The sequence below is a fragment of the Malaclemys terrapin genome, chromosome 9 (genome assembly GCF_027887155.1).
Source record: "Malaclemys terrapin pileata isolate rMalTer1 chromosome 9, rMalTer1.hap1, whole genome shotgun sequence".
Taxonomy (NCBI): Eukaryota; Metazoa; Chordata; order Testudines; family Emydidae; genus Malaclemys; species Malaclemys terrapin.
Genome location: NC_071513.1, coordinates 64,592,045 through 64,615,671, shown reverse-complemented (window position 1 = coordinate 64,615,671; position 23,627 = coordinate 64,592,045). Strand labels below are relative to the sequence as shown.

Genomic DNA, 23,627 nt, shown 5'->3' with positions numbered 1-23,627 from the left:
GATCAGAGAAGAGTGCGGTTGAGGCGCAAGAAACAGCTGCTGCTGAGTTTAGTTCCTTAAGTCTAGATGATCCAGGACTGTGAACCCACTTGAGCAGTAGCCTGTGGAAAACTTCATGTTCCCCAAAGACAATGAAAATAGAAGTTTCCATCCAACACATTACTGGTGTGAAATCCCCAATGGTGACAAAGTGGAGAGGCCATGGCTTATGTACTCAAAAACCCAGAATGCTGCATGCTGTTTTTGTTGCAAACTCTTCCAGTCTAATGTTCCAGCCACATTGGGTTCTACGGGAACAAAGGACTGGAAAAATCTGGCTAGAAATCTAGCATGCCATGAGAAGGCAGCAAATCACCAGAGAGCATTCCATAGGTGGAAAGAGCTTGAGATGAGACTAAGGTTAAAGGCCACCATAGATGATCAGCATCAAGAGAAGATTGCATCAAAGTCTCTTTACTGGCAAATGTTTTGAAAAGGCTCATTGCCATTGTGAGAATGCTTGCTACCCAAAACCTAGCACTGCGTCGCACTTCAGATCAGCTGTATGTGCCAAACAATGGAAACTTCCTTCAAATTGTGGAGCTGATGGCTGAGTTTGATGCTGTACTCCAGGATCATGTAAGAAGAGTCACCACCCAAGAAATGTACACACACAACTACCTTGGAAAAACAATTCAAAATGAGATCATACAGTTACTGGCAACAAGAGTCAAACAGAAGATTGTGGCAGATCTGAAGTCAGTAAGATATTACTCTGTTATTCTGGACTGCACACCTGACATCAGCCATATGGAACAAATGACTTTAATGGTGCGTTTTGTAACAACAACAGAACCTAGAGAAAATGTCCCTGCAATGGTGACTGTCAGAGAGCATTTTCTAGAATTTATTGTCATTGATGATACTACAGGAGCTGGTATGACAAATGTGCTTCTTAAAAAGCTGGAAGATACAGGAATTGTGATAGCTGATAGCCATTATGGAGGATAATGCTATGACAGGAATTGTTCATGGGAGAACAGTGGCAGAGGGGAATGGAATCACCAGAAACATACATAACTTCAAATTTCTGTGTGGCTTAGTGTTGTGGCATGACATACTGTTTGAAATAAATGTTGTAAGCAAGAGACTCCAAGGTGTTGACCTTGCTATATCTGGAGTAATGGAACAACTGGACAAAGCAAAGTCATACCTACAGTCTTACCAGTCAGATGAGGGATTTCAAAACGTTCTGAAGAGTGCACAGAAGTTGGCAGAGGAACTTCACACTGAAGCTATTTTCCCACCCATTCAAGAATACAAGAGTCACCGAAGAAGAAGATATTTTAATTATGAGGCACGGGATAATCCCATAAGGGACCGACAAACAACAATTCAAAGTTGAATTCTTTAACCAGATGCCAGATTGTGCAATACAGTCAGTTGGAGAACATTTCATGCAGCTTTAGGAACACAGCAGTATATTTGGGATGTTGTATAATATTCCAAAACTCCTCATTATACCTGAAGAAGGCCTACACCAGCAATGCAGGGCACTAGAGACAGTGTTGGCACATGATGACATGCGTGATATTGATGCGAGTGATTTAGGTGATGAACTGAAAGCCCTTTCAAGATATATTTCAGCAGGATCAACTCCAAAGGCTGTTCTGGAATATATGTGCACAAGTAAGATGACCACCCTCTTTCCAAATGCTTTTGTTGCTCTGCGCATACTTCTAAGACTTCCTGTAACAGTTGCCAGTGGAGAACGCAGCTTCTCCAAGCTGAAGTTAATAAAAACACATCTACACTCCACAATGACACAAGAGAGGCTGGTTGGCCTTGCAGCCATCTCAATAGAGCGTGAACTGGGCCAGACTGTGGACCCTCAGCAGGAAGCAGTTCAAACCTTTGCTACCAAGAAGGCACCGAAAGCACCACTTTGCACTGGTCAACAATTTTTGAGAAGTCGTCTGCTTCAGAGATAAAATGTGCTATTTATTATGTATTTTGAAGTGCTGAATTCAAATATGACAATTAAAACAACTGATTGGCTACTGTTTCTAAGATATTTAAGTTTTTACATTTTATGTCTATGTATATTGTGTAGAAAGTAGAGTTTTATTCATAAATTGTAAACCTAGGTCTTTTCATGTGTTTATGGTTGCTTTACATGATAATATTTCACCTGTCCTGTTTATGTAACACTTTAAAAATCAGCAAAAGGGTTATATAAATAAAATTTATTATGAAACAAAAGGCAAAAAACTATTATGGACATAGTTTAGTCCTATTCAGTGTCTACTCGGCGCTTCTTGGCTTGTCTCTTGTATTCATTAAATGGAGCATCTCTTGTCACTGTCCAGCAATAGTCCACAAGCATTGATGGGCTCCATTTGCCCTGATAGCGTTTCTCCATTGTTGCAATGTCCTGGTGAAATCACTCGCCGTGCTCGTTGCTCACCGCTCCGCAGTTCGGTGGAAAAAAATCTAGATGAGAGTGCAAAAAATGTATCTTTAGTGACATGTTGCAACCAACGCTTTGGTATGCCTTGAGGAGGTTTTCCACCAACAACCTGTAGTTGTCTGCCTTGTTGTTTCCGAGAAAATTTATTGCCACTAACTGGAAGGCTTTCCATGCCGTCTTTTCCTTGCCATGCAGTGCATGGTCAAATGCATCTTCTCGAAGAAGTTCACTAATCTGAGGACCAACAAAGACACCTTCCTTTATCTTAGCTTCACTTAACCTTGGAAATTTTCCACTGAGGTACTTGAAAGCTGCTTGTGTTTTGTCAATGGCCTTGACAAAGTTCTTCATCAGACCCAGCTTGATGTGTAAGGGTGGTAACAAAATCTTCCTTGATTCAACAAGTGGTGGATGCTGAACACTTTTCCTCCCAGGCTCCAATGACTGTCGGAGTGGCCAATCTTTCTTGATGTAGTGGGAATCTCTTGCACGACTATCCCATTCGCAGAGAAAACAGCAGTTCTTTGTGTATCCAGTCTGCAGACCAAGCAAGAGAGCAACAACCTTCAAATCGCCACAAAGCTGCCACTGATGTTGGTCATAGTTTATGCACCTCAAAAGTTGTTTCATGTTGTCATAGGTTTCCTTCATATGGACTGCATGACCAACTGGAATTCATGGCAAAACATTGCCATTATGCAGTAAAACAGCTTTAAGACTCGTCTTCGATGAATCAATGAACAGTCTCCACTCATCTGGATCGTGAATGATGTTGAGGGCTGCCATCACACCATCAATGTTGTTGCAGGCTACAAGATCACCTTCCATGAAGAAGGAGAATGGGACAAGATCCTTTTGACGGTCACGGAACATGGAAACCCTAACATCACCTGCCAGGAGATTCCACTGCTGTAGTCTGGAGCCCAACAGCTGTGCCTTACTCTTGGGTAGTTCCAAATCCCTGACAAGGTCATTTTCAGTTCACCTTGTGTTATGAGGTGTAGTTCAGAAGAAGAGGATGGGAGAAAATGTGGGTCCTGTGACACTGATGGTTCAGGACCAGAAGTTTCATCCTCTTCCTCTTCCTCGTCTGACTCAAGTGAGAGTGATTCTGGTGCATCAGGAACCGGCAGTCCTTCTCCGTGGGGTACTGGGCGTATAGCTGATGGAATGTTTGGATAATGCACAGTCCACTTTTTCTTCTTTGACACACCTTTCCCAACTGGAGGCACCATGCAGAGATAACAATTGCTGGTATGATCTGTTGGCTCTCTCCAAATCATTGGCACTGCAAAAGGCATAGACTTCCTTTTCCTGTTCAACCACTGGCAAAGATTTGTTGCACAAGTGTTGCAGCATATGTGTGGGGCCCACCTCTTGTCCTGAGCTCCAATTTTGCAGCCAAAAAAAAGGTGATAGGCTTTCTTAACCAGAGTGGTATACTGCGCTTTTGTGATGCAAAAGTCACTTCATCACAAACATAGCCGAAGTTATCTGCACTGTTCACACAAGTACGAGGTATCTCTGCTCACTTTGGCTAAACAGAAATGTGTCCCTTTGCAAAATCAAACACTGACAAATAAGAGAGCACGACACTGTATGATTTCTAGAGCTGATCTAGGGCACTTTGTTCAGCAGAGTGATGTAAGCTTCGTTATGATTGCATCATCCGTGACTTCTAGGAATAACATGATGCAATTCATATCATGTATGACACAATACCAGCTTCAGATTGCATCATTCATTGTTTTGCATAAAAAGCAAGTACTGTCCAAACCCAGTCATAGATTTATTCATAGATCCAGTCAAAGATGTATTTTAGTCATTTCTGATTTAAATTGAGATCCCTTCCCTTTATAACTCACTTATCCTCCGCCATTCCCAAGTCAAGGGTTGTATATACTGACCCAATAGCATATCTTGAAAACTAGAGCCAATCAACAATTTTAAGCATCATTTTCATTCTCAGTGACCCAGAATTAGTAAAGTTTGACTACATTTATTTAGAAGCATTTTGGCTGTAGAGCAGTGTTATTCAACCAGATAAAAATGCCAATGTTTACTATGCAGACATAGGCGTGCGCACGGGGTGTGCCCAGGCACACCCTAATCATGCCTGAGCTCTATCTGGGAAGGCTGCTCCTCCCCCTTCCCCTGCTGGAGGCTCGGAGCAGGGAGGAGGACAAGGAGGAGGCTGCTTAGCATGCCCAGGAGATCAGCTGTTGGCAACTGCCAATTAGCTATTTAGAATGCTGCAGCAGCCCTCATCAGCTCTTTGGCTGGCTGCAGCCAATCAGCTGTTTGGCGCGAAGTCTTGCCTATCAGCTGTTTCCTCTGCCCCTACTGCAGCTTGGAGACTGCAGGCAGAGGTAAGTGAGTCTTTCTGATTTTCAGGGTAGAGGGAGCTGGGCTGGGCTGACCAGCAGCCAGGGCATGGCAGCTTCTGGGCTAGCTGCAGAGGGGTGGGCAGCCTCTCGGCAGGGGGCTGGGGAGAGATGGGCAGGCAGCTTCTGGGCTGGCTCCAGGGGACTGCTGGGGGGTGTATGGGCCAGGGCCTTTCTCAAGGACTGAGCCAGCCAGTCTCAGCCCACCCTGGTGTTTTCCCCAGGACCTGTGCTCCCTCTTCAGCCAGGAGAAACCAGCTGCAGACCCCCTTAGTGCTAGGCAGGGGGACAAATCAAAGGACATGGCTCCTTTAAGAAAATTTCTTCCTTGTGTCTTTTGAGTGAAATTGGGCTGGGGCTTGCAGCTCGCCCCCTCCTTCTTTACCTGTCGAGAGGGGCTTCACTCCAGCCCCAGCTGCAAATGAGCAGCTTCTCCAAGCCCGGATGCTGCCCAGTCCCATCCCATGGAGGCTCTGGGAGCTTCCAACCCCTACGGTTCCCTTATACCTGGGAAAGTAATGCTTGCCCAGCTCAAAGCTGTCCCCCCATCCCCCACACCCAGATCAAGCCTGCCTAAGGGGCTTTTCCTCCGAGAGGAAATTTATCCCCTCCCCCACCGATCAGCATCCCCTCCTCCCAGTGTAAGGAAGGATTGATTCTCTTCCCCTGGATCCCCCCCTGCCCCCCGCCAGCTCCTGGGGAATTCCTTCCCTTGCATCCATCCCCCTGTATCAGCTTCAGGTCAGGAGATGCTGCCCTGCTTCACCTTGGGACACCTGAGCTCCTCTTGCTTCAGGGTGCTGGGCTGCTGCAGCCCGGTGGAGTAGGCAACTGGCCCCCACTCCCCTGCCTTTGGCCATGGTCCCACCAGGGGCTCCCCTCCCACAAAAGTTGTAGAGTGTGTGAAGGAGTCAAAGCAGGGGTGGGCTGCAGCCCTGGAATTGGGAAAAGCTGGAGTGACACAGCAGCCACACAGCAGGCTGAATGAATGGGCCATTTCTATGCTGGGCTGTTGAATTAAATTTCTCTCTGTGTCAGGGCATGTAGTTTCTAGGCTGGCTGCAGGGGGTGGGGTTCGGGGGAGATAGAGCTGCTTTGAGTGGGTGGGTGGGAGCAGCTGCTAAACAGAGCTACCAGGAAGTGGGGAGCAGAGAGAGATGGGAAAAGGGACAGAGGTGGAGAGCAAGAACTGGGAAACATCAGGAAGGGGAGATACCAATGATAGACACACTTTCAATAACTAGAATGAAAGTGTATAAATGTTGAAAATAGCCTCCCCTCAAAACTGGCAGAGTAATCCTCCAGCACCCACACCTCGCTCTTAAGGCAGGAGGGGCAGAAAGGAGTGAGCAGCTGGTGGGAGGCATTTAGGGGAGAGAGTTTGCAAGGAGGTTTTCAGGGGGGTGTAGAGGGATGGGGCAGGAAGAGATGGAGTGGAGGTGGAGCCTTGGATAAGGGGGTGAAGCTAGGATGGGGCACCCACTGGCAAAACCAAAAGTCAGCACCTATGAGTCGGGGTGACAGGGTCCCCCCGGCCTGCACAGGGTGTATTTGTTGCCTGTACAAACTTCCCCAGCAGCTGCACAAAGTTGTTGTAATTGTGTCACACAGTGAACCCCATGCTGCTACCAAGACCCCCCCTTATTCCCCCTCCCGGGCCCGCCCAGCCAATCGCTGCATCCCCAGTGCTACATGTGACTTTTGACTTACGTCAGTCATAGCACTCTTTCACCATTGCACTCCAGCTTGGTTGGCGCTCTCTGCGCCTGCCCCATAAGTGCCATCACGTCAAGAGGATGTCCAGGGAGTGGGATTTGGTGGGGACTCTATTCTGAGCGGTGGCGGTGGCAGTCGGGGAATGGGGGCATTGGATAGGGTGTGGAAGTCCCAGGGGGCAGGGGTGTGGCTAGGGGTCGGGGCTGTCAGGGGACAGGAGGGTTGGATAGTTGGTGGGATCCTGGGGGGTGATTGGGGGCAAGGGGGTCTCTGGAGGTGGTGGGCAGGGGACAAGGAGCAGGGGGGTTGAATGGGTTGGGAGTTCTGGGGATCCTGTCAGGAGGCAGGGAGTGGTTGGATAGGTGTGGGAGTTCCGGGGGTCTGTCTGGGAGCGGGGGTGTGGCTAAGAGTCGGGGCAGTCAGGGGACAGGTAGGGGGTAGGGTCCTAGGGAGGCAGTTACAGTGGGGGGGGGTCTCAGGAGGGGGCAGTCAGGAAACAAGGAGCATGGAGGCTTAGATAGGGGGTGGAGTTCTGGGGGGTAGTTAGGGGTAGGGTCCTAGCAGGGACAGTCAGGGGGCAAGGAGCGGGGGGGTTGGGGTTCTGAGGGGGGGCAGTCAGGGGGCGGGAAGTAGGAGGGTGAGGATTGGAATGGGGGCGGGGCTTGGGCGGGACTCCCTGGATGCACACCCTAATGAAATGTGCTGCGCACACCTATGTATGCAGACAAGAAAAGTTACATTTGCTGTTCAAGTATTTGAAAGTTAAGTGTTACTTAAAATTTTTGAACAAGACATTTTAAGTTGTTAGTTCTCCTTTATTGGGGTAGGTAGCAGAGCAGTACCATGAGAGGAGTAGAACAGGAAGAAGGCAGAATTGAGACCTTTCAAAGTTTTAACCCAAGCGAGGGAGCATGGGGGCATCATTTGAGTTCAGGTGTCAAAATATTGTGGGTCGGCCCTGAACAAGAGCTGAAGACCGCAGGGGAGTTTCTGCTGACTTCCAAATTATAATAACATCATAATCTGTGAAAAGTTATATATTTTATTACACATTAGCAAAGCAAATATTAGGCTTTTTATATAAAGATGAACAGAATTTTTGATTTCCTTGTGTAAATATTAAAAAAGAGGCTGCAAATACAAAAGGTAACAAACTATCCCCATTTCGCTATGTTAAACTGTAATGTTTAACTTTTTCATAATTTAAAGTTAACTCTGCAGTGAAGACATATCCAAAGAGGCCAATAGGGTTTGAGTGATGCAGTGAGGAGAGCTGAATAGGGGAGATGTAGTGAGCCCAGTGGAAAGTTGTATGGATAGGAAGCCAGGTTGGAAAGAAGTGGACTGTACAAAAGGCCTATTTGGGGGACATCCATCTGCACCAGGGCCGGCTCCAGACACCAGCCGACCAAGCACGTGCTTGGGCGGCACCTTGGGGCAGGGCGGCGCTCGGGTTTTTATTTATTTATTTATTTATTGGTTCGTCGCTGGAGGGTTTTTTTTTTTGTTTCCACGTTGCAGAACTCGGGGTGGTGGGGCTTCCGGCGGCTTGGCGCTCGGGGGGGTGGGGGCTTGGCACTCGGAGAGGGGGTGGGGGCTAGCGCGGTGCGGCGCTCGGACAGGGCGGGGGCTTGGCACGGTGCTGGGGGGCGGGGGCTTGGGGCGGCGCTCGGAGGGGGGCGCAGCCCTTGGAGGGGACAGGGCTTCGGGCGGTGTGGTGCTCGGAGGGGGGGATTTCGGCGGCGCTGGGGTGGGGGTACGGCGGTGCGGCGCTCGCGGGGGTGGGCGGCCCCCTCTTTTTTGCCTGGGGGGGCAAAAAAGTTAGAGCCGGCCCTGATCTGCACTGAGGCATTTGCTCTTGAAGGGCTCTGTCATTGCTGCTACCTTGGCTCCTGGAGACAGCAACACCATGTAAAGCCCTTGGCGAGGCTATGTCTTTCTGTGGAGCCACTCAGCTCCAACAACTGCTGCCTCGGCTCCCTGCCATACTGGGGTAGCACTGCTATGGGAGCAACTGTCTCTGCACTGAGGCTTTGTGTACCAACGGCTCCCCATAGCTCTGCAGCTTAATAGACAGAAGACGCCAGCACTAGGACAGACCTTCCATCAGTGATGCCTCAGCACAGAAGCATTGAATTCCCTCTGCCGCAGGCCATCTGCATATCTGTGATCCCCTCACAACCTCATGTCACCCAGCCACCAAGGGGGTGGGTAGCCATGGGGTAGGGAATATGGAGAATGACTGTATTGGTGGAGAGACATGGAAGTGAGATGGCCCAAGGGAGATGCTAAGAGTGAACAGAGATGTGGCAGGGCACAAATCATCAGGGATGTGGAGGGCAGAAGGATCCATGTATGACAAGGTCAGGCCAGATGCCAGCTCTTGCCCAGGCTGCAGGCATTAGCTAAGAACTGACAAACTCCTAAATGGAGACCAGACCAGTTGACTTGTATGTTAGTTTTGCTCAAAATAAGTATTAGTCTTGCCTGTATTTAGTGTTTAGATGCTATGAAATGCTTGTAAGTTGCTGCAGGCATTAATTTCACTTGTCATGTCAGTATTCCAGGCTATAAGAAGATATGAACATTTTGCTTTATAACTTTGAAAATGTTTGCTCTGAACTTGTGAACCCAGGCACAGGAATCATCCCCCTGCCTGTCCAGAAGGACTATCAAAATCAAAGGGCTATCAAGGAACACCACTATTCAAAGGATTGATTAATGGCCCTATCACACCTGAGAAATACTAGATCCAAGGAATCTTGTTCTGCGGACTTGGAAGCTGAATGAAGGAAATCAAACAAAGACACAGGAAAATTTCCATCTCTCTTCACTGTTTTAACTTTGACAGGGCTAGAGACACCAAACTGAAGCCAGAGCTCCCCAGGGGTTATTTCTTGGGTCCACCCTGAAAGACACTTTGAATTGACAGATCACTACAACTCTGTCACTTGTAGGATTTAGATGGTAACTCATTTGTGTGTATATGTTTGCTTGCTTTAACCTGTAAATAACTCTTATTTCTTTTTTGCTAGTTAATAAATCTGTAGATAGCTTATTATAGGATTGGCTACAGGCGTTGTCTTTGGTATAAGATCTAGGGCACCAGCTGATCTGGGGTAAGTGACTGGTCTCTTGGGACTGGAAGCAACCTGAATATTGTGCAACTTTTGGTGTTAGTGACCATGTATCACTAAGTCCAGTTTGTCTGGGTGGCAAGATAGACTAGAGAGTCTATGGGGACTGTCTGTGATTTCCAAGGTGAGACTGTTCTAGTGATCCAGGAGTTCACATTTGTTACTGGCTTGGTGAAATCTAATAATAGAACATACCACCAGACTGGCGTGTCTGCCCTGCTTTTGACAGTCTGCCCTGAGGTAGGCACTCATGGTCATGAGCTGTTCCAGACAGCATGACACCATGTTCCTTATGTCCATCCTCCCCAGTCTCCAGGGGAGGTCTTTACTGTCCTATGCAGTAGTCCTGATCTGACAACCCTGTTGTTGTCCATCAGACTGTGACTCCCCTTCAGTGGGCCTCACTAGAGAGACAAGGTGCCTTCAGAGTACAGCTGTGAGGTCTGCTGAGGTACCATCAGCTACACACTTCCATGACCCATTGTGCTCCTGCCTGCCCCTGCTATGGAGTAAAAAATGTACATTCTGTCACCTGTTCTGAGCAGGTGCATCGTGTGAGGGTCAAAATTGAAACACAGAGTAGGAAATGGTTTGATCTGACTCTGAACGAGTCTAACCAAAAGTCAGGCTAATTGAAGTGACTGCCTAAAATTGCCCTAGCTGCATTAGTTTGGCCTTTTCCTACATTTGTGGGACTTTCTGCCGATTATCTCAATATCTTTACTGTAGCAGAGTGCGAGTTGTAGTATCCTGGTCACTGAGGTTGCTGCAGCACAGAGAAGGATGGAGGCTTAACTGGAATCAACCAACCTGTTACTGGAGGGGATTAGTAACATTTGGTAGCAACTGTTGGGCTAATGAGTTAATTGGCTTAGTAAGGGGGGGATATATAACTGTGAAGAGGGGGTGGAGGAAGAGAAAAGTTCTGTGAAAAGCCCCTCCTGCTGTACACCTGTGCTGTAATCCTGCCCCGGTTTGAAATCCAGGATTAAAGATGCACTTGATGAAAAAGAAACTGACTTAAAAATGGGTTAGACAGTGCTGCTCCCAGGGTAGCTTGAGAGGAGCCCTGTGACATGTACGATCAGTTAAATGAAATTTATTCAAGTGAATTTATGCCTGATGCGTATTTGCCAACATTTGACATCTATAAAAAGGGACATTTTGGGAGGAAAACAGGGATATCTTTGAACTCTATTTTAATACATTGGAATATGAAGTTGAGAAGTAAAATAAAATCATAAATATTCTCTCTTTTAAAAATAGGGATTTCCTCTTTAATGGCCCAATCTTGCATTCATTATACATCCAAAACTTCCACCAACTTCACATGGGAGTTAGGGTGCATGAACTATGCAAGGCCAAGCTCTTAATAGGGGCTTATTGTATGTAGGAGAAGTGAATTGAAAAAGAGAACTCACGTTGAGTTGCACAGTTTGACATTGTGGTGCACATGTTTCAAAGGAGTATCTATAAGAGATTGCTGTTCTTTACAAAGGTCACTGTAAAATACCTTTCTCTCTTAGTTCTTGCTTCAGAAACCCATTCCTGGCCTGTCTGCTGTCCTCCTGAACTTTGTTAATGAAGCAAAGTTCTGTCGGGTTATATCTCCGACCTTCAGACTTTATTATCTGGAAAACCATAAAACTTTATCCAAGGAAGATATAAAAAGGACAGTTTTAACACATGCTCTCTGCAGAACTTGCTTCCAGGCTCAGCATTTGATCTACCCTTGGGTTTGAGCTCTTAGCCAGCATGCCTGCCGATTACAATGGAACGTGGGAAATGGAATCCAATGAAAACTTCGACAGTTACATGGTTGCCTTAGGTAAATGAAAAAAATACAATATTGGGACAAGAGCTTTTATTTATCAATCATGCCTATTTAAAAAAAAACCTAATAGTAGAGCAGTCTTATTCCTTTTATATGTTTTGGGGATAAGAGTTTCTGGCAGTAATATTAAAATATCATACACTTGCTATAATATGTCTAGACAAACTTGAGTGACTTCTCGAGCAAGTAACAGGATACTCCATAGAAGTGGAGCAAAAACAGTTAGCCTTTAGCATTTAATAAAACTGTAACTGAACTAGCAGGTATAGTAAAAAGTTTACATAGTAATGAATGTTCTAACAATCTTTATGGAAGCATATTTCCACAGCAAGAAAATTAAAGTTATTAACAAATAGAATTCTTATTTAGATATTAAAAGAAATTGAGAGTTAATTTAGTGCAAGCAGCATATTAATAGAGCTGGAAATGTGAATGGAGACCAAGCTCCTGCTAATGCCAATTTCACTCTATTTTCTCCACATTAGTGTCTTCAATGATTATAATGACAGTGTAAAAGTTTTACAAGGGATAATTGTCTTCTGTTGGTTTGAGGCCCATTTTATATTTGACCTTTTCAATACAAATGTAATTTCAAATGTTTTAGTTTGCATGCAGATAAAACTATCTTAACCCTATAGGACACTATGGATACCTAAGGGGTCTGACTCATGCGAGTCTCATGATATTTAGTATTTTTCTTAAAGTCTCAGCTACTGGATCTGAGAATCTGAGCTTTCATTTTTGGGGGGGGGGAGTTATGTTCCTAGCCCTCATGGTTGCAGACGGCAGCTTGAAAATGTGAAATGAGAGCACCCTAGAGGCTCAGAAACCAGGAGGCAGATAAAAAGAGCCCAACATTTATTATTATTTTAAAATCATGATTATAGGCCAATCTCATTATTTGGAGTGGGTAGACGCATGACTTTTGAGTGCTGGATACTGGCAAAACTACACGAGGGATGGAAAATCCTTTCCACTCAACTCAAAAGTGATCTCTGAACAAAATAAATGTACTGTCAGGAAAAGCAGTTAAGAGAACTCTAATATTGTTGTCATACTTGGTGACTGACATTCTCTTCATTGTTTAAGCATCCTTCTTCCTTATAGGCTAGTCTAGGCATGCACTTGAAGAGTGTCAGACTCTCTACCAACAGGACTGAGAGTTTTACTAGATCTTTTAATCTGGTTGTAATGTCACTCAACACTCTGTTCCCTTCTCTCCTAGACTTTCCCTTGAGTATCATCTGCTAATATTGTTGTATTGATTTTGTCAGTTGGGTCATAACTGCTCATATTTACTCTTCTTAAAAACTTTTACCAAGAAGGCCTGCAATTGCTAGTAATATTATTAATATCTCTCTCTAGATTGGTACTTCCCCTCTGAAAATTAGACTGAGATATTCATTGAAATTCAATAGGCGCTTGGTGCTTCACTCTCATAGGATGTGTATTATTTCATCTTTAAACATTCTAATCCCGATCCTGCTACAATAAGTAGTGGGCTTCCCAATTCTCTGCTTCCTTTTGTATCATAACTAATAGCATGCACTGCACTTGAGCAGTGCTTTTGTTACATCTCCGCTCCATCCTCAGGATTGTTTCAGTTAGCAATGAGAACAGGATACCTGACTGAAACCATCCTAAAATGATCTTACTGGATTTCTCTAGGATGTTTGACACATTAGACTATAAAATAAAGGGCTTGATTCAGCCCCTGGGTCCCTCAGGTGGAAATAGGGCCACGGAACCCAGCACTGAGAAGTCCGCTTGAAGAAGGATTGGCAGAAGCTTAAGCCACCCACAATTCCTGATATGCTGGGTGGCTCAGAAGTGATTGGTGCAGTACAGTGAGACAGGCGGGTTCATTGCATCTCCTGTACTGCCTCCACTGGAGATGTGCCTACTGAACCTCCTGACGGAGCTTAAAACTAGCCTCCCCATAAAAAACTTAATGTGAGATTGTGGAGTGAGAGCCGTGTTTACACCAATTGGCTTTGGCCCTTTGTTTTGTGGGGGTTTTGGACATGTTTTATGTACTGCACTTCAGTGCTAGTGAAAAATGCCTCACAGAATTTGCAACAAAGTAGTATCTAGATGTGTATTTCTATGTGTGGTACTGAGAATTTGTCCCTCACTGACTGTGTTATCAATGAAAAAGAAATGACATGGAAATGGTGAAAAGAGATTTTTCTGCTCTGTTTCTCCCGATTTTACATTTGGTTGATATTCTAAGAATTAAGGAGTTCAGATCCAAAGCACAATGAAGCTGAACTTTTTGAGGTTCATTCATCCTTATAATTGCTACATATGCATTCCTATACCTTAATTAACAAATCGTTTTGCCCTTTAAACCAGAAACTTTAACTTTTTCATAAGCACGTTAAAGTATTTCAATCTAATCTAATAGAACCATATTTCATCTTTATTGCTTGTATTGTTCAAAACGTGTTGTGTTCAAAATGTGTTTAATAAAACCTCCCCTGATTTTCTGCAGTAGTACAAGACTAATATATTAGTCAGAAATAGCATTCCTTTGGAAAATTAGACTTCTTTCCTCGGAGAGACCTAAATTTTGTTACCTGGCTATAAATCAGACCCAGAGATGCCTTTAATCCACAGCAACAGATAAAATATACTTGAATATGAACATTATTTCCTGTGTTAAAGTAACATTTTTTTTGTTTTGTTTTCCAGCCAGTCCTTTCACTCAATTAGATTAGTGCCTTACCAGTAGCATAATGAATCCACCAAAAGAAAATGGGTTCCATTTGTACAAGGTTTTGCCGAGACGAAAATGATTAATTTGTATGTGAAAAAGCTCAAAGATGGTTAACAAGCCACACTATTTTTCAATCTCTGGGAGAAACATGTTAGATTATTTCATTTGCATATAGCACCATAACAAGATTCATTGCCAAATGGTCAAATATTTATTGTACCTGGCAATGAAGCTGGCATTAGGTGTATTGCCTAGGGTAGACTGTGTCATGATGGTAATATATTTGAAATATCTTTCAGGGCATTCAGTTGCAAGTATATGTTAGTTTTCATCATGAACAGAGTACGGAATGGTAAAGAGAATCAGGCACAAAATGCTGACTGAATATTAAAGAGGGCATTGTCAAATGCAGTACTCTTTGGCTATTTGTCTTTTTTTTTTTTTTTTTTAACTTTCCATCTTTTACCCATATGGAAGCTGCAAAATAATCTTTTTCCATCCATTCTTTTCCTGTAAAGTCTGACCAACTTTGATTTTTGTTTCTAACATTCTTTCCTAGGGACAATCAGTGAATATAGCTCTTATTTGTTTATATACAAGCATCATTTCTGCAAAGGATTTGCTAATTAATATGATTCTGATTCAAATTACTTTACAAAAAGGGGGAAAATGGCTTTTACAGATGGCTGTTAAATCACACGCAGTATAGTCCCAGTGTCAATATAAATGCAATACAGTTCCACAGATTACACGCAGTCCCAAACAATAATCTGTGATTATGGTGAAATAAAAGCTACATGCCAAAATTCACTGGATCAGACATGCACATCTACTGTACTCTTTCTGAGATCCTTCTATAGATATGAGAAGACCTGGTCAAAAGCAGTATTGGGGGATGGGGGCATATTGTTTTCTTGAAAACAATGAAAATTTTATTTTTTCCAAAAACATGGATACGGAAAATCTTGGGGATTTTCAGTTTTTCTTCCACTTCACGCCTCCCCATCACCCCTCATTTTGTCACTGAGAAAAGGAGAGGGGTATATGACGGTGGAAAAATACCCAAAACTGAAGGGAAAAAAGGGGGGGGGTCATCAAAAAAATTAGAACACTTTTTGAAAAAACATAAACATTCCTCAATTTTTTTATTTTTTTAAAAAAAGATCTTTTTTGTAATTTAAAAAAAAGTTTCAAATGAGAAATGTCAGCCAATTCTAGAAGAGAGCTACTCCACCTTCTTTTACCTGTAAGTGAGAGGATTAAATGTGCAAATGCTTTTCATAGTGTAGTTTTCATAGTTTTGGTGAATATATAAAACTATCTTTTGCATCTTTGTACCAGAAGTTGGAATTTGGCTAGGTATATCATACACTTATGTTTTGTTTGTTTGTTGATAGGCATTGATTTTGCCACTCGTAAGATTGCAGGACACTTGAAACAAACGAAGGAAATTATTCAAGATGGAGACAATTTTAAGACCAAAACACTGAGCACTTTCAGAAACTATGAACTGAATTATACTGTGGGAGTGGAGTTTGAAGAACATACCAAGGGGCTTGACAACCGAGTTGTGCAGGTATACACTTAGTATTTGATTTCCATGTACACTGTGGTTAAAAACAGGGTAAGCAGTCTGTAAATTTCCTGACTTAAAAATAATGGAAAGCAATTTACAGATATTAGAGAATGTTTGTCTATAAAGTGCAGGTAATTTGCATTTCAAGACAGTTTTGTCTTTCACATTGCAAATATTTATTTTATAGGCAAACCAGGAAGGTTTCTCAGATTTGTAAGGGCAATAACGAATTACATTTTTTCTTGCAAGGAATTTTTCCTGTCTTTCTATGATAAACCTCTTTGTAGTGTTCTATATTTAAAAGTAAAGAAAGGAAGTATATTTTGGCAAATATAATTTAGCTGCTGCTGAAATTTCACTTTAAAACTACTAAGGCTTTTTTCCCCTCCACATTATTTTAAAATTGCCAGTTCTATCTGAGTCTTTTCTTGTAAGCCTTCCACACGTGGAATTCCCATGGAAGTCGGTGGGAGTTCCACGAAAAGACCTCTTAAGGGATCAGGGCCTGAACCATTTGGTGTATTCATTTACTGCACACACCTTTGCTTTCCTTTTATGAATACCACCCTCAGTTTTATTTTCCTAACATCCCCTGAAAACATGTAATGGAGAATTTCAACAATGCAAAGGGCATCCAGGCATCCAACTCCCATTGAAACGCCTCTTTGAGCCTTTGAAAACCTGCCCGAAAGAGCCACTTGCCTTTCTTTCTGTTATCATTTGTTGATCCTATCCATGCCAACACTTCAGCTGGTAACCAGTTCTACCCTCTTCCTCAGCTCTTGGCTAACTTGCTCGTCTCTGACCTTACACCCACTTCTGCGTTATCCCAGTAAACAACTTTCATCTCTGAACTCGGATCCTGTTGTCAGCCTCTGGAGAGATGGTCGCACAGCTCAAAGCTCACTGACAGCAAGACCCATTTTGTCTCATTAGTCCTCACAAAGGAAGTAGGCAGCATATAGAGATGAATCCTGTCCTTATAGAGCATATAGAGATGAATCCTGGAATCCCGCAGCGGAGCTGCATGGGTTTAACTGAAGGCATTGTTTGACCCATAGGCCTGCTTTTGTTCTCACTTACCCCAGTTTCACTTGAGGTAGCTCTTCTGGAGTAACTTCTGATTCACAACAGTGTAAGTCAGAGAATAATCAGGCTTATAATGTCCTTTCTAGGCTTCCGAATCCTCTGCTTTAACCTCTATCACTTCTTCCCAGCCCTTTCTCCAGGGAGCATGGTGATGTACTCAACAGCTTTACTGCTTTAAACCAATGCACACAAGTCTCCACTGATCCATCTATAACATGATCTATCTATAGCCTTCCCCACTCTCCTTCCCCTGTGTCAAAGCCATCACCAATCTCATCTGTGAACAAAATTGTCTTCACTGAACTCTCTGGAACCTTATTTTTCTCCTCTTATTTCACAACCCTTATGTTGGGACAAGTTGGACTTCCTTGTTGCAACATTATAATTCCACCTGATCTCTTATCTAAATGATTGCTACCCGATATCATTTCCCTGCACCCCCATATAAATTGTTGTGTAGGGGAGCAAACTTTACTGCTAGTCTTAGGTGACATTATCTTGATCCTGACTGTACTTCTGTGCTGTAATTTTAGCCATTTCTTAATCATTTCCTGTTTTCACAAATGATGTTCCATTTTCACGATTTCCCTAAATCCCTCTCTCAACTTTAGAGAGTCCGGGATGCTATAGATGTGCCATTCTCTCTCTTTCCCTGAATCTAGAAATTGTGGAGAGTCACGTTCACTGGTTTCCTATTAGTCTTCAGTTCTAATTCAAAATTGCCCTTGAGGTTTTCAGAACTCTCCCTCTGGATTTATTTCCTCTTCCCTCTCCAACTACACCTCTACCCCGATATAATGCGACCCGATATAACACGAATTCGGATATAACGTGGTAGAGCAGCACTCCGTGGGGCGGGGCCGCGCACTCCGGTGGATCAAAGCAAGTTCGATATAATGCGGTTTAACCTAGAACGTGGTAAGATTTTTTTTGGCTCCTGAGGACAGCGTTATATCGAGGTAGAGGTTACATGCACCTACAGCCACAACACTTTCCACTTCTCCCGTTTTGGCTTGTCTCTATCCCTTCTGCGCTGTGGGAGATGGAGGGGGCTTAGGTCCTTCATTCACTCCTGCTTCTGGTGCCCATTCTACCTGGAACTCATTTATTATTTATTTGTATAATCCTAGTACCTAGGAGCCCCAGGCATGAACCAGGACCCCATTGTGTTAGGTGATGTACAGAACAACAAGACTGTCCCTGCCCCAAAGAGCCTATACTCTAAATATAAGACATTAGATTGTTTCCTTGTACACCCCCCTCAATGGGACAATATTTGTCAGCACGATAGGGAGTGGTACCAGCAGCCAAGCCATGCCTCCATTTTCACCCTTTAATGAAATACTCGGTTTAAATTTCATTGTGAAAACATATGACTGCTCTTGCTTTAAAGCTTTTGGTTACAGTGCCTGAAGGATGCTATAAAATAAACTATAACTGTATTGTATCAAGTGTCATTTACATACTTTTTCTCTGTCTGTCTGTTTTATGTACAGACAGAGGCAGTGTTAATGCTGCACTAGTCACTATGATCCATAGCGCTCCAGTTATTGCACTTTATAATCTTTTTTTATTAATGCTTTCACATAGCAAGAAAAGAAAAATACAGTTTTCATATTCAGTGCGATTCTATAAACAGCATCAGAAATTCAATTAACTCATTGCCCTTCCTTTGCACACATACAGTCTGTATCACTGTATCAGAAGAAATAATTGCAAAGTGATAACATAAAGCACTTTATATTAAGGGGCATTTGGGCCACTACTGTCTTCACACAAGCAGTTATGCTACTTCATTGTTAGTTCTGGTGTGTTTGGATGTTTTCCAAAATCCCTAGTTAACTTATTGGATTTAATCCTTTGATCCCTGCAGACTCTAGTGAATTGGGATGGTGATAAATTAGTATGTGTCCAGAAGGGGGAAAAGAAAAACAGAGGCTGGACACACTGGATTGAAGGAGATAGACTGCATTTGGTAAGAGCTGACTTTCATGGCTATAGCATGTAACAGAGACTGTGGAATAGTATAGTTACTATAGTTCCAAGGATTTTTCTTATTCATTTTACTCACACAGCTCTGATACCTAAACTCTAAAACCCCCTCTCTACCAGAACCCCTGCTGTTTAATTTGTCTCCACCTGCTTCCCAATTAAGCCACAAACCTACAGTGACTTTTGGTCCAGCTCACTGCACTGCAGCCCTTAACCCTTCCAGGTACATAGCACATCAATTCCTTCTACATTTTGAGTAAACACTAAAAATAAACCACAGTGTTTACGTGCTGAATAAAACCTGTAAGAACAATATTTTTGTCGTTCCAAAAAATGCGTTCTAGCGAGAACTATGTAGTTATCCAGATCAGAAAAACACTCCCAGAATATACAGGGAAACCTAGCAAACATTCTATAGTGTAGTTATCTTGTTACCCCTCCCCCCCCACACCAAAAAAAAAATCAAACAGCTGAGTTAGTAAACTGGAATGCAAAAGAAATGCAGCAAGACTGAGAGATGCCATATGGGTCTGTAAAGAAAATAAGCAGTCAATGAAGTCTGGAAAAATAAATTAGAGTATACAGAGGAACACTGGGGTCCCAGGAAGAACAATCAGTAAATTGTGCATGGTAATGCTGGATGGTAGGGGCTCAGAAAGAGACAGTAACAGGCAGAATCACACAGCTTTTAGTGAGTAGTTTAATACTAACTTCACCAGATTTGGATCTGTACAGATAGTTAGGAATTATTTTGCTTATCAGAATATGAATTTCTCCACCCTGGAACTGGACTGCTGGCTATAATACAGAGCTCAAAGTGATCTATTTGTTGGACAGTACACATAATATTTTCTTTGTAGCGTGTCTCCTCTATTTATCACATGAAGAGCCAAATCCTCAGCTGGTGGAAATTGGCATCGTTCCATTGACTGAAGTGAAACAATGAAAACTTGCACCAGTTGAGGATCTACCTTGAAGTCTTTTCTTGTTAGAATTAATTCTGTGCAGTTATATAAACCACATTTTACACTGTGGATGGTTGTGATGGCCATCTAACTACCACTGGAAGGTCAATCAGATGAATAAAAAAATCCTATTGTTTTCTTCCATCTAAGCAGAAACCAGTGTCACCCAACTGACAGACAGACTTTTATTACCTTATTACAATATAAATTCAAAATTTGCCAATAATTCCATTAATGAACATTCTAATTATTGGCACCAGGATTCAAACTGAGATCTCTGGAAACAGGAGGACCTAGTAGGCTGGTGCATGAGTAGATTGAAACACTATTGCCCTGGTACCCATCCTTTCTGAGACTTCCCTCCACCCTCTTTTTGTAATTCCCTTGTTGCTTCAGTGCTTCTAATAAATTATAGTATGTTGTTTTAATAATAGACTATGCAAAGCCACACCATTACAGAGCAATTTCAATGCATTTTTCATTTTTATACTTTTTTTAAAACTCAATTCAAGTGTCAAAATCTAATTACCATAACCTGCAGTGCATGCCAGCTGATTAGGGCTCCATAAAACACACTGCTTTTTTTTAATAAGCAAAACTCTTCTTGATGTGGTGGTTCAGCTGATCTTACAGTGATTTTTCAAGGGGAGGTGCTGTAGATGGGAAACATAACTCAGAATAATATATACTTACCAATTGTTTTAATGCTGTAGGAGCTGACGTGTGAAGACCAAGTGTGCCATCAAGTATTTAAGAAGAAAAAGTAAGCTGACCAGAAAGTCCAACTGGTTTCACATGTGCTATTATGGTTTTTTAAAAGCTATGTAATGACTGCTTGACACTGCCATGTAAGTGCATTTCTGTGAACTGTTAACTAAGACAAACACATCCTTTAACACTAACATGGAAACACTTCTGTATGTTTTAAGGTCTTTTGCCTTTCAATCCAGAGTTAAATAAAAATAATTCTCATTCTTGTAATTATTTCTTTCATTTCTAAAATCCTTGTAATTTTTCCAGAAGCAGGACAATGAGTCCTCTAAGGGCTGGTCCACACTAAACCACCACTTTGAACTAAGATACGCAACTTCAGCTACATGAATAACGTAGCTGAAGTCGAAGTATCTTAGGCCTGGTCTACACTACGGGTTTAGGTCGACTTTAGCAGCGTTAAATCGAATTAAGCCTGGACACGTCCACACGACGAAGCCCTTTCTTTCGACTTAAAGGGTCCTTTAAACCGGTTTCTTTACACCACCTCCGACGAGGGGATTAGTGATAAAACGGGCCTTTGCGGGTCGGAATTGGAGTAGTGTGGACGGAATTTGACGTTATTGGCCTCCGGGAGCAATCCCACAGTGCTTCATTGTGACCGCTCTGGACAGCACTCTCAACTCAGATGCACTGACCAGGTAGACAGGAAAAGACCCGCGAAGGTTTGAATTTCATTTCCTGTTTGCTCAGCATGGAGAGCACAGGTGACCACGCAGAGCTCATCAGCACAGGTAACCGTGATGGAGTCCCAGGATCGCAAAAGAGCTCCAGCATGGACCGAACGGGAGGTATGGGATCTGCTCGCCATATGGGGAGATGAAGCAGTGATAGCTGAACTCCGTAGCAGTAAAAGAAATTGCAAAGTATTAGAAAAGATCTCCAAAGCCATGAAGGACCGAGGCCATAACAGGGACACACAGCAGTGCCGCATGAAAATTAAGGAGCTACGGCAAGCTTACCACAAAGCCAGAGAAGCAAACGGAAGGTCCGGGGCAGAGCCGCAAACTTGCCGCTTCTACGCGGAGCTGCATGCGATCCTAGGGGGTGCAGCCACCACTACCCCAACCGTGTGCTATGACTCTCTCACTGGAGAAACACACCGGGAAGACGGTTCGGGGAACGAGGAAGATGAGGATGGAGGTACTGTAGGTAGCTCACAGAAGCAAGGAAGCGGAGAAACCGGTTTCCCCAACAGCCAGGATATGTTTGTTACCCTGGACCTGGAACCAGTAACCCCCAAACTCACCCAAGACCCTCAGGGCACACAGGAGACCTCTGGTGAGTGTACCTTTGTAAATATTTGTAAACATTACACATGGTTTAAAAGCAAGCGTGTTTAATGATTAATTTGCCCTGGCAATCGTGGCCAGTACATCTACTGGAAAAGTCTGTTAACGTCCATTCCTTATCTCTCTTTGTTATCCTCAGGAGAGTGATATCATTCACGGTCACCTGGTTGAAATGGGGTGATTTTATTAAGGGGACATTCAGAGGCGCCCGTTCCTGCTCTTCTGAACAGAAAGGTTCCCCGCTGTTAACCACGCGGTGGAGGGGAGGGGTGAAGTGATCATCCCAGAGAATCGTGTGGGGGGGGGGGGGCTTTACTTGGGTTTGTGCCGCATCATGTTAACCGGGAAACCGCAGCCCCTCCTTTTACATTGAAAACCCATTTTAAATGGACAGCCCAATTCATCCTTGATATGGGAAATGCGCTGCTGTTTGAAACCTTTCCCGCATGTTAAGAGGGTTAAAAAAGCCAAAACACTGGCCTACCATGGCTGCCTGCAAGCCGAAATATGCGACCTCGTAATGAGAGTGTACCCATTGTTCTGTAAAATGTGTCTTTTTTAACCACCTCTCCCTTCTCCTCCAGCAGCTGCAAATGTTTCTCCTTCGCAGAGGCTAGTGAACATTAGAAAGAGAAAACGTAGGACGAGGGACGATATGTTCACGGAGCTGCAGATGTCCTCCCACGCTGATAGAGCACAGCAGAATGCATGGAGGCAGTCAATGTCGGACATGAAAAAAGCACAATATGAACAAGAGGAGAGGTGGCGGGCTGAATGGCGGGATGAAAAGAGCAAGTGGCGGGCTGAAGACGATAGGTGGCGTCAGCTTGCAGACAGACGGCAAGAGTCAATGCTCCGTCTGCTGGAGCATCGAACTGATATGCTCGAGCGTATGGTTGAGCTGCAGGAAAGGCAGCAGGAGCAGAGACCGCCGCTACAGCCCTTGTTTAACCAACAGCCCTCCTCCCCAAGTTCCATAGCCTCCTCACCAAGACGCCCAAGAACACGGTGGGGGGGCCTCCGTCCACCCAGTCACTCCACCCCAGATGATCGCCCAAGCATCAGAAGGCTGGCCTTCAATAAGACTTAAAGTTTTAAAATGCAGTGTGTCCTTTTTCATCCCTCCTCCGCCACCCATCCCAGGCTACCTTGGCAATTATCCCCCTACTTCTGTGAGGAACTAATAAAGAATGCATGAATGTGGAAAAACAATGACTTTATTGCCTCTGCAAGCGGTGCTCGAATTGGGGAGGGGAGGGTGGGGTGGGGTGGTTGGTTTACAGGGAAGTAGAGTGAACCGGATCGGGCGGGGGGCGGTTTGGAGGGTTCATCAAGGAGAAACAAACAGAAGTTTCACACAGTAGCCTGGCCAGTCAGAAAACTCGTTTTCAAAGCTTCTCTGATGCACACCGCGCCCTGCTGTGCTCCTCTAACCGCCCTGGTGTCTGGCTGCGCGTAATCAGCGGCCAGGCGAGTTGCCTCAACCTCCCACCCCGCCATAAATATCTCCCCCTTACTCTCACAGATATTGTGGAGCGCACAGCAAGCAGCAATAACAATGGGGATATTCTTTTCGCTGAGGTCTGAGCGAGTCAGTAAGCTGCGCCAGCGCGCTTTTAAACGTCCAAATGCACATTCCACCACCATTCGGCACTTGCTCAGCCTGTAGTTGAACAGGTCCTGACTCCTGTCCAGGCTGCCTG

At 44.0% G+C, this 23,627-nt stretch overlaps 1 protein-coding gene across 1 annotated transcript; it reads left to right on the top strand.

The window, feature by feature from the left end:
• The first annotated feature begins 11,260 nt into the window (after nt 1–11,260).
• On the top strand, nt 11,261–20,807 carry RBP2 (retinol binding protein 2). Its single transcript, XM_054040419.1, has 4 exons — nt 11,261–11,514; nt 15,637–15,815; nt 18,778–18,879; nt 20,575–20,807. The coding sequence occupies exons 1-4, from the start codon at nt 11,442–11,444 to the stop codon at nt 20,626–20,628; spliced, it is 408 nt and encodes a 135-aa protein (XP_053896394.1). The 5' UTR covers nt 11,261–11,441; the 3' UTR covers nt 20,629–20,807.
• The last annotated feature ends 2,820 nt before the right edge of the window (nt 20,808–23,627 follow it).